Source organism: Salmo salar, chromosome ssa17 (genome assembly GCF_905237065.1).
Source record: "Salmo salar chromosome ssa17, Ssal_v3.1, whole genome shotgun sequence".
In the NCBI taxonomy this organism is placed as follows: Eukaryota; Metazoa; Chordata; class Actinopteri; order Salmoniformes; family Salmonidae; genus Salmo; species Salmo salar.
The window spans coordinates 61,714,957-61,726,462 of NC_059458.1; the positions used below are offsets into that span (position 1 = coordinate 61,714,957).

Consider the following 11,506-nt stretch of genomic DNA (forward strand, 5'->3'; position numbering starts at 1 on the left):
CGTTCTTATCCCTTGCTTGTTAGCTAGTCAACTATGGCCAACTTACAGTCATGTCAAACAGTGCAGCCAGAATAACAACAGTAGCTGCATTTGCATTTGTTTAAACTGTTTTCTAGTGACATTTATTTGGACACAACAATAACACTGAGCTAAAGAGGCGCGATTTCGCCTGGCATAGAAAATGTGCTCTCTCTTTAGGACACTGTTGTTCAGAGGAGCTAGCCAACAACAGACTGCAAACCAGCTGCACTTCACTGACATTTCTTTGTATATATCCATAAAAATTATGCCAGCTGATTCATGATTTGGACTGGCTAAGAAACACTCCCTGCCTGTCTGTCTCGTCCCGACTCCCGACTTCCGACACATTCATTACTGTGCAACAGCTGGAGATTGTTTCAATATTCAAATTCAGTGTTGCAAATGTCGGAGAGACAGACAGCAAGGTTTATACAAATCTCTGCTGTTAAAAACTAAATGTTAGTCTAAAAGAAATGTGAGATAATGTCTAGATGCTTTTTATAGTGGAGATCAAGTTTATAAATTGCCTGGCTGGGCTGATGAGACAGTGGATTGCGCAGTCAGATGGAACAGAGTAAATAGGCATTTTAACATCATAGATTTAGCCGGTGGTAATTTGTGGAATAGACACCGGCTGGAATTAGACCCACCCGTTGTAATAACTACTGTTAATACACATACTTTTGAAAGTTAATCTCATCACTAAATCTAACATCTGTATTACGCGATGTTACAACACCTCTATGTACCCTCATAATGGCAAGTGTGTACTTAGATTCTAAAAAGTGAAGGGTCAATCTCAGGCTACTCTCAGTAGAGGTTGTTCAAAGCCAAGCCAAGTTAAAGCCATCTGGGAGGTTATTGCAGTTTTCTGTTCCCTGGTCTCCAGTGGTGTATTTCCCAGGATTCCCTGTAATGAAGATCTCTCTCTCTCATTTGTTGTAACACTATTGGCTGTTACAGTCCCCTCCTCTATCCTTCTGCCCTATCTGTCTGTCTGTCATGCCATGGTGCTCATCCCTTTCTCTGCTATAACCACTTCCTCCTCTGGCTCCATTCCGGCTCCACTGCTGATCTTAAGTCAAAGGAAGTAAGTCCACCCGTCCTTCATCCCTGACCTCTGGTGTGACCCCAACCCTCTATCTACTCTATTCCTCTGGGTGTGCACTGACAACCCACGCTGATGCATGTTGGGATGTGTTTGTTTGTGAATGGGGGCGGGTCTCTGTATATGAATTTGGCTGTATATCTTCACATTACTATGATTTCAATGACAAAGGTTTTTGATTAATAAGCACAACTTTTTATTCTTAAAATAATCTAATATAAAATAATAAATAATACATCTATTTCTGCTTTTGGAAGACACAAGTAAGCAAAGGCAACTGTCTGTAGCTCAGTGGATGATATGAAGTCTTGAAATAATTGCCATTCACAAGCATATATGGTATAATATAACTTTCTCTCCAAGCACATATTATCACAGTATGTGGAAATACAGTGATATGATTGATTGATGCACTTGCTGCATAGGTTTATCTTTGAGCAAAAAGGCACACAGCGGATACTGGTCATCAACAACTGCGGCCTGAATGATGACGCTGCCTATTCCGTAGCCGCGGGAGAAGAGAAGTGTACCACAGAGCTGTTTGTCAAAGGTACCCCTCTCCATTCCATCATCCTTCTCTCTTCATTTTAATGTCTCTTTGAGGAATTAGTGGGACCAGAATGTGGTCTCTCCACAATTTCACACTCCACTGTTTCTAATTATATTGATGCCTTTTATGATTTGTATCTTACCTTTCTGCAGAGTTACCAGTGAAGATTACTAAAGAGATTGAGGCGGTGAAAACGACAGTGAACGAGAGGATTGAGTTGGAGTGTGAAGTGTCGGAAGAAGGAGCTCAAGTAAAATGGTAGGGCCATGTCCAACTTAGTGTGTGTGTGTATGTGTTTTTTTTCCATGTGTGTGTGTTTTATCCTTGTGTCCCTGTGTGTGTGTGTGTGTGTGTGTTTTCCCGTGTGTGTGTGTGTGTGTGTGTGTGTGTGAGTGCCTCTGAGCCTCTAACCTTTCATCTTCCCCCTCAGGTGTAAGAACGGCGTGGAGGTCCCGACCGGGCCCCGGTCACGCTACCGTGTCAAGTCTGAGGGGCTGAAACACTGGCTAATCATTGACGATGCCTCAAAGGAGGACACTGGAACCTTCTCCCTCATGGCCTCTGGGGGCACTTCCGAAGCCAAAGTCCAGGTTGAATGTGTGTATTTCACTTTCCTCTCTTTTCCTCACACTTTTTCTCTTACTGAGAAACTGTAGATCAACTATATTGATGACTATTTAAAAAAAATTCTATCCTCTTATTTCTTTCCATTCTTCCCTTCATCAGTGAAGCCACTGAAGATTATTCAGGATTTGCAGGACATGACAGTGCTTTTGGGCCAGCCACTGAAGATGCACTGTGAGATCTTCCCTGGGAATGTTCCAGGTCGCTGGTACAGGAACGGACAGTTGATCCAGTCCAACGACCGCATCAACATCCTGCAAAGAGCCAAGTACGTCACCTCCCTCCCACTCGCCCATCTCCTCAGCCCCGTACCTGTGTTCACGGGGGTTTCATACCTGGTCAAGTCACAGAGGCAAACATTCTGGGCCCAAATCAGGATTCATCATTAGGCTAATGTAACCTGAGCAAGAAAAACTCTGGGCCTTAGCCCTTCCCTCTGTTCTCCTGTCTTTTTCATATTGGTTATGCTGTCTTCTCAGGAGCAAGCCTACAATATTCACTTGTTTTCTTGTTTTGACAGGAACCACCGATTAGAAATTGTGAACAGCACCATTCACGATGCCGGGGATTATACCTTTGTGCCAGAGGGATACACTCAGAGCCTCTGTGCCAAAGTTCATATCGTTGGTACAGTCATTTTGATGATACAAAACCATCCGTGGGTTGATAGGAATATTATAGAGCACTTACTTGTTTTCTTCCTGGTCCCGTTCCTACAGATCCTCCCAGGGTGCACCTGGAGAGCTTGAACTTCCCTGACAACACGGTGACCATTGTGGCAGGAAATAAACTTCGTGTGGAGATCCCCATCAGTGGAGAACCAGCACCCAGAGTGGTGTGGATGAAGGGAGAGAGGGTGAGTGCTGACCTGGGTCAAAATAGGCTTCATTGTGCTTAATTGTTGTCGGAAGTACAGTATACATACTGAATGTATGGGTACAGTACAATCTACTATTTGCCATCGTAGGTAATCCTTGACTCGGGCCACCGTGTGCGAGCTGAAACCTTCTCGGACTACACCAGCCTCACCATCGACATCGCAGAGAAGGAAGACACAGGAAACTACAAGATAGTCCTGCAGAACGAGGCTGGGGAAGCAGGGGCTAGCATCAAAGTCAAGGTGGTGGATATTCCAGACCCTCCTGAAGTTCCCCTAGTCACGGAGGTGGGAGGAGACTGGTGCTCTATGACATGGGAACCCCCGATCTATGACGGAGGCTCTCCCATCTTAGGTAGGTGTGTGTGGTTGGTTTTATGCTAACAAGTTGGATATTCTGGTGTGTGTGTGTGATATAGAACTATGCTTTTCCCCAAAGGCTACTTCATCGAAAGGAAGAAGAAGCAGAGTTCCAGATGGATGAGGCTGAACTTTGACCTGAACAAAGAGACCACATTTGAGCCTAAAAAGATGATTGAGGGTGTCCCGTACGAGGTGCGCGTCTTTGCTGTGAATGCCATCGGCGTGTCCAAACCCAGCGAGCCATCCAAAGCCTTTGTGCCCCTGGGTGAGTTCTGAGTACGAGATGTTCGCTTGGCAATGTAAATCTTTGTGACAAAGCCAGTGAGGTGACACTTACAGTACAAAGATGTTATCCTCTTATGTAAGCCAATACAGTTTCTCTTGTGCTTATATCATATCACGATAGTGGGAGAAAAATGAAAGAGCTGGTGCTGTGATACTGTGTGATAGTGCAGGCCATTGCGTGGGCTGCCCTTCCCCTTTGCAGCTGTTCCTCTGATACCCCACTATTCCAAGCATTCCGCATTCTGACTGTGACCTCCACTGGACGTGGCCGGGGCTTTAGGAGATATTAAATATGTCTTTATAATGGCTGCCAAATCATCTAGGGCTTATAGGTTTAGGAGATCAGCCTCCCACAGGGTTCAATAGGAGTTAAACGTGATGCAGAATGTAAGAATAGACGTTAAGAGCCGCCCCTAATGAGATCCGATGAACAGATTGATGGCATACCAGGGTCAGCTAGAGGGGTGTCCCACTCACATGGGCATGGAGGTGTTTCTTAGGTATACTACATTGCATGCGTTATACTGTAATTATGGCAATTGGAGATCCACTTTTGACAAGGCATGAAACATACTACACATGCAAGGAAATGTTTGTGTGAAGTCCAACCGTTGTAACACTCTCACACTGATTGCTCTCAGCTGTGACCAGCGAGCCCACCATGCTGGTGGTGGATGATGTCACAGACACCACGGTGACCATGAAGTGGCGTCCCCCAGAAACCATCGGAGCTGCAGGCTTAGACGGCTACCTGGTGGAGTATTGCATCGAAGGAAGTAAGAAGCATTCGATTGACATGCCCATCATCGACGAATAGACATTGTCTTTTATAACTAGAACCCACTTGACTTTTCATGATCAGGAGAAACTCCCGGCCTGTTAATAAGTATTACCTGCTGTGTTAAGTCTATGGACATGTTCTCCACAGCTGATGACTGGAGAGTAACCAATAAGGAGCTGACAGAGAAGACTAAGTACACCATCACTGGCCTCCCTCCAGAGGCTAAGATCCTGGTAAGGGTAAGGGCCATCAATGCTGCAGGCGCCAGTACTCCCAGAACACTTCAGCACTCTATCCTGGTCAAAGAGGTCATCGGTGAGTCCTAGCCACTCTCCACTTCTCTTTTTGATGTCTGTATGTATTATTTATTAGCAAGGCTTAAGCAACAGGGCTAGGAACATGACATTTGATACACAAGTCCAAAGAACGAGTGTTCATCAAATATTTACAGAGCCTTCGGAAAGTATACAGACCCCTTGACGTTTTCCACATTTTGTTACGTTACAGACTTATTCTAAAATGGATTAAAAAAAAATCTAAAATCAGCAATCTATACAGAATACCCCATAATGACAAAGCGAAAACAGGTTTTTAGAAAAATGTGTGAATGTATTAATATAAAAAAAACAAAAATACCTTATTTGCATAAGTATTCAGACCCTTTGCTATGAGACTCGAATTGAGCTCAGGTGCATCCTGTTTCCATTGATCATCCTTGAGTTGTTTCTACAACTTGATTGGAGTCCACCTGTGGTAAATTCAATTGACTGGACATTATTTGGAAAGGCACACACCTGCCTATATAAGGTCCCACAGTTGAGACTGCATGTCAGAGCAAAAACCAAGCCATGAGGTCAAATGAATTGTCCGTAGAGCTCCAAGACAGTGTCAAGGCACAGATCTGGGGAAGGGTACCAAAACATTTCTGCAGCATTGAAGGTCCCCAAGAACACAGTGGCCTCTATCATTCTTAAATGGAAGAAGTTTTTCCTAGAGCTTTTCCTAGAGCTGGCCGCCCGGCCAAACTGAGAAATCGGGGGAGAAGGGCCTTGGTCAGGGAGGTTACCAAGAACCCAATGGTCACTCTGACAGAGCTCTAGAGTTCCTCTGTGGAGATGGGAGAACCTTCCAGAAGGACAACCATCTCTGCAGCACTCCACAAATCAGGACTTTATGGTAAAGTGTCCAGACGGAAGCCACTACTCAGTAAAAAGCACATAACAGCCCGCTCGGAGTTTGCCAAGAGGCACCTAAAGACTCTCAGACCATGAGAAACAAGATTCTCTGGTCTGATGAAACCAAGGTTGAACTCTTTGGCCTGAATGCCAAGCGTCACGTCTCGAGGAAACCTGGAACCATCCCTACGGTGAAGCATGGTGGCGGCAGCATCATGCTGTGGGGATGTTTTTCAGCAGCAGGGACTGGGAGACTAGTCAGGATCGAGGGAAAGATGAACGGAGCAAAGTACAGAGATCCTTGATGAAAACCTGCTGCAGAGCGCTCAGGACCTCAGACTGGGGCAAAATTTCACCTTCCAACAGGACAATAACCTGAAAATAGCTGTGCAGCAAAGTTTCCCATCCAAACTGACAGAGCTTGAGAGGATTTGCAGAGAATAATGGGCGAAACTCCCCAAATACAGATGTTCCAAGCTTGTGGTGTCATTCCCAAGAAGACTCAATGCTGTAAAAGATGCAAAAGATGCTTCAACAAAGTACTGAGGAAAGGGTCTGAATACTTATGTAAATGTGATATTTCAGTTATTTTTTTTAATTAATTATCCAAAAATTCTAAAACCTGTTTTTTCTTTGTCATTATGGGGTATTGTGTGTAGATTAATGAGGATTATTTATTTTTTTAAATCAATTTTAGAATAAGGCTGTAACGTAACAAAATATGGAAAGTCAATGGGTCTGAATACTTTCCGACGGCACTGTAGATAATGACATTTTTTTTACGGAACTCACATTACATCCACTTATCTGACCTGCCCTCTTCCCAGAACCACCTAAGATCCGCATCCCCCGTCACTTGAAGCAGACGTATACTCGTAAAGTCGGAGAAGCCGTCAATCTCGTTATTCCATTCATGGTAAGGCAATAACAGAAAATGTCTCAACTACCTTCAGTGAAAGCCCTTTAGTAAATCATATTTAGTTAGATTCATGCTCCTATGCAATATGTGGCATGTAGGGCAAGCCCAGGCCAAAGGTGAGCTGGCTGAAGGAGGGTCAGACGGTGGACCCCACGCAGGTCACTATCCGCAACACGGACTGTGACAGCATCATCTTCATCCGCAAAGCAGAGAGGAAGCACTCTGGGAAGTACGATATGAAGGTGGAGGTGGAGAACCACGTGGACACGGCCATCATAGACATCCAGATAGTAGGTGGGTCAAGGGACACTGACAGGAAGGATATCCTGATCTCACAGTTAAAGTTGTTTAGGCATAGAACCATTAAGTATTTGTATCGGCCATTTTTACAGATTGAATCAAACAGGAAGTAGAAGAAAAAAATACTATAAGAGGGAAAGATCTCATAGTAAAGAGTTGATCGAGCTGAATGTTTTTAGCTTTGTTCTGCCCTTTATTCCCTACCAAATTTTTCACAGCAGCTAATGTGTAGCACATGCAAATAAGACCCATACTGATGTTAATGATGTTAATGGATTAATCTCTCCACTCAGACCTCCCAGGGCCTCCACAGTGTGTGAAGATAGATGAGGTCTGGGGGGGAAACGTGGCTCTGGACTGGACCCCTCCGAAGGACAATGGCAACGCTGCCATTACAGGCTACACCATCCAGAAAGCAGACAAGAAGACCATGGTATGAGTCTGCTGAATGCATCACTTGGTACTTATTATATGGAATCAGTATGAGGGAGAGATTTTTACAGTAAAAGTACCTCTGTATGCATATGGAATTCAAGTGTATGTGCTACTCAATGTGATCCCCAGCATGTTTAAACTAATCTGCTCTCTGTGGGACAGGAGTGGTACACGTGTATTGAGCACTACCACCGCACCTGCATCACCATCACAGAGCTGGTGGTGGGGAACGAGTACTTCTTCAGAATCTACTCTGAGAACATGGTGGGTCTGAGCGAGGGTGCCACCCAGACCAAGGACAGCGCCCTCATCGTTAAAGAAGGTATGTGTGAGCTCCTCTGTGGGGGGGATACCATATGGAGAGCAATGAAAAATATGACCAGTATGTCATCCCCCTCTACTTTCTAATATTATGGACCAACTCATTCAAAAAGCAGATGGACATGAACCTAAAGTCACTTATTTTTTCGTTTTCTTCTTTGTCTTTTGTCACAAGGTAACGATACATAGTGATAAAATATTCATTTTTACAGAATTGGACCAGTTTCTTTCATTCAGAGATGGCTTATACACTACATATCATGTTTCATTGTACTATTAATGCGGATGTTGCTGTCTCTGACCGCAGATGATGAATTAAAATACTGTCTCTCCTTCAATCATGATCACAAGGGAAATTCCCCCATGATACAGCTCAGCGCCTGTATCATGTACAACCCCATTCTTCCTCCCTTCCTTCCTCTGCAGGCATGCAACTGAAGAACCCCGAGTACATTGACCACGACTTCAAAGAGCCTCCCAAGTTCACCCAGCCCCTCATCAACACCTTCGCCATCGCTGGCTACAACGCCACCCTCAACTGCAGCGTCCGCGCCAACCCACGGGTAGGTGTAGCCCGGGTCCCAGATCTGTTTGTGCTGTCTTGCCAACTCCATTTCAGCAATTGGAGTTGGCAAGACGACACAAACAGATCTGGGACTCAGGCTAGGGTAGGTGTGTATGACTGTACTTAGACAGTGCCAACACCAACCCTCTGGGAATGTTCTGTCCAACTAAACTCCTGGACATGGTTGTGGTATCATTGCTGCTGATGTTCAGTCCTGCCTATTAATTAGTAATTGATTTAGACATGGGAAACCAAGTATGTCTTCTCTATTGACTCTGGCCAATCAATGGCATGAATTGATGAATTAGGAGTCAAACCTAAAGACTGTGCAGCCCTGAAGCCCTGAGGCTGGGACATCCATGCCCTGGCCTAGTGGGTCATCTTAGGCCTTTAGTCAACCTGTTCCCCATACCCCTCCAACCTGTTCCCCATACCCCTCCAGCCTGTTCCCCATACCCCTCCAGCTTGTTCCCCATACCCCTCCAGGATGGACCAGGTTCAAATTGTCCAGGCCCCCAGCTGTATGCTGAAAGCTTTACACCTGCAGCCTGCTCTTTCTGCCCGCCTCTCAATCACGGCAGCCTTTACACCTGACAGCTATCCTCTCTCTAACAATACGTCTCTAGTCAGCTGCCTGAAGTTTTTTGTTGAGAGGTTTAAAAAATGGCTTAAATTAACAGACCATGGGCACTATGTAAATATAAGGGTTTATCTGATTAATGCACTCTTGGTTATAAGATATGACTGTTCATAACCTAATCTGAACAGTGTATCTCTAACTTGAACAATGTATTGGCCCTCTCACTGAGAAAATAGTACAAATCCACAGACCAGTAAAACATTGCAATGTATTTGAATGCTTTTGAAATAATGTACTACAACATATTGAGTTGACAAATGTTTTAATGATACAGTGGCGATGCCTTTTATACTACTTGATAAACATTATGGGAGTAACTTGCGAAACATCCCTGACTTAATTGAGTATTGATATTTTAGAGGCTTCTCTAGGAAACGGAATAACCTTCTCTGTTTTTGACTTCAGCCCAAAGTGATTTGGATGAAGAATAAGATAGCCATCATTGACGACCCGCGCTACCGCATGTTTAGCAACCAAGGGGTCTGCACCCTGGAGATCCGGAAACCCAGCCCCTACGACGGGGGCATGTACTCCTGCAAGGCCATTAATGACCTGGGTGATGCACTAGTGGAGTGTAAGCTGGAGGTTAAAGGTCAGTTTGGGCTGTAGGGGTACCTGGTGACCTGCGGTGTATGTTATCCACATGTGTACAGTATTAGGTGTCTAGACTCTTTGGTGACGTAGATCAGAACATAGTTTGTTTCAGTGACTACACCACCAAAGGCCCGTCCGTATCAACTGTGGTCCTGAAGTATCCGTCGTACATATATCGTATATGATATATGCTTATATTGTCATATACAATATCCAGGGGGTTGTCATTACATCACCCCTGCTACTCCAATGAGTAACAACGTATTACATCACGTGGATGAACTCAATCTATGCATTTCCTTCTCATTTCAGAACATTTTAAACATGTTCAACTAGTTACAGGTGTTCATACAAGACTTCATTAATGTCACTTGTGTTCATCCGACTACCACTGTTGAATTTCCTACCACAACTTCAAAGTCACAACGTCAAATGTAGCATGCTTCCCCAATACAGCATGGTCCAATTCTTCCTAAGGCGTCATCACACATCAACACCTCATAACTCAAACACACACCAATACGTATTGTTCTAGATGTAGTTCCCTTGTTCGATGAATACTATCTTGTGGCTCCATGTTTTAATGTTTCCCCTCAACAGATGGTGATGTTCCTTCAATTACGTGTTTAACTCCTCATATAAAATGAGTTCAGTAACTGACCAGTATTCCCTGGAGAACACATAACTCCCCCATGTAAACATTTGGATAACTCCTCTTCTCTTCTCTCCCCCCAGTCCCCACTCAGGAATAGTGAATGTATGTTCTCATCCAAGGTAAGCTTTCATATGGTTTTGGCATATGAAGCTTATGTCATTCATTCTGCATCTGTCAAATGCCAATAATACAGCTTTACTCAGCAGTAGTAGGTGGTCTATTTAAGTTCACACCCACTCATCTGAAAGAGTACCAAGGGAAGGAATGCAAGAGTTCAGGGCTTGCCTGCTTTAGTCAAATTGTATGTGTGTTATGTACAGTAACATAATAGATTGTGTATGTGGCTCTAGACACTGTATGGGCAGTGTTCATTGGAGCCAGTTACTTTCCAATAACACTCTAGGGTTGCTGTCTAGGGTGGCTGTCTAAAGTCAAGCGTACCCCTAACATTTCAGAAGTCTATTTTAACGGTTGGTGTGACGTGACTGCTTGTATGACCCGTGTTTCCCTGGTAACCGTGTCTGTTCCTCATCTAACATATGCCACACAAAAAAAGGTGAGTAACCTTCAAAGTACTGCAAATGGTCTGATCTTGACATCAGAGTAAATACCAACATCTGCAGAGCATGGCTCTTTGTTGAAGATTAAAGGTTGACATTATGCTTACATTATTTTCCAGAAGTCGTTACTCCAGGATGGTGTTCTGTACATACGTGTTATGATATTTACTGGGGTGATAAGATACAATTCATCGATAGATTACTTTCTGCTGATTAATACATAGATGATATATCTATAGTAGTCCTATATTTGACACAATAGGGTTATTATCATTTGTGTCAATGCACCATCTATTATGTACTAGAGAAGGCAAAATCCAGTAAATGTTCCTGAGCACATTTTGGGCCTACTTAGTGAATGGCCATGCCATGGCTCCTATAGCTCTGCCTTAGTAAGCCTAGGCAAATATAGATTTACTCAGACTCAAAAGTGACGTATTGCACCTGTCCTTTAACTGACACTTTCTCTATTTTCTCTCCTCTCACTGCTGTCCACTTTGGTATCTCTTCTTTTTTGTACTGTATGGTGTCTCTCTTCTGTTTCTTTGTTGCAGACTCACCCTCTTTTCGCTGTTTCAGTGTCTGTTTCGATGTTGCACACTGACCCTCTGCTATTTTCCTGTTGGACTCTTACGATCTTCTCTCTGTTAAAGATTGATAGTCTTCGCTCTCTCTTTCACTTTCTCTCTATACCTCCGAACAACAAATTGAGTGTCTCTCCTTCCTCCCCCAG

The 11,506-nt window shown here is 44.0% G+C and overlaps 1 protein-coding gene across 18 annotated transcripts in view; it reads left to right on the forward strand.

Annotated features, from left to right (window-relative positions):
- Positions 1–11,506, forward strand: part of LOC106576332 (myosin-binding protein C, slow-type) — a 33,774-nt gene that overhangs the window by 21,281 nt on the left and 987 nt on the right. For 15 of the 18 annotated variants that reach the window (XM_045699888.1, XM_045699890.1, XM_045699892.1 and 12 more), the window contains 17 exons: positions 1,103–1,111; positions 1,555–1,679; positions 1,832–1,937; positions 2,110–2,276; positions 2,406–2,571; positions 2,824–2,930; positions 3,023–3,159; positions 3,271–3,535; positions 3,620–3,808; positions 4,470–4,604; positions 4,757–4,924; positions 6,612–6,700; positions 6,802–6,997; positions 7,297–7,436; positions 7,601–7,760; positions 8,186–8,322; positions 9,370–9,556. In XM_045699888.1, the coding sequence (XP_045555844.1) occupies positions 1,103–1,111; positions 1,555–1,679; positions 1,832–1,937; positions 2,110–2,276; positions 2,406–2,571; positions 2,824–2,930; positions 3,023–3,159; positions 3,271–3,535; positions 3,620–3,808; positions 4,470–4,604; positions 4,757–4,924; positions 6,612–6,700; positions 6,802–6,997; positions 7,297–7,436; positions 7,601–7,760; positions 8,186–8,322; positions 9,370–9,556 (2,483 nt within the window). Of the gene's footprint in view, positions 1–1,102; positions 1,112–1,554; positions 1,680–1,831; positions 1,938–2,109; positions 2,277–2,405; positions 2,572–2,823; positions 2,931–3,022; positions 3,160–3,270; positions 3,536–3,619; positions 3,809–4,469; positions 4,605–4,756; positions 4,925–6,611; positions 6,701–6,801; positions 6,998–7,296; positions 7,437–7,600; positions 7,761–8,185; positions 8,323–9,369; positions 9,557–10,293; positions 10,333–11,506 lie in introns of all 18 variants that reach the window. The other 3 variants (XM_045699889.1, XM_045699891.1, XM_045699894.1) reach the window with 2 other exon arrangements.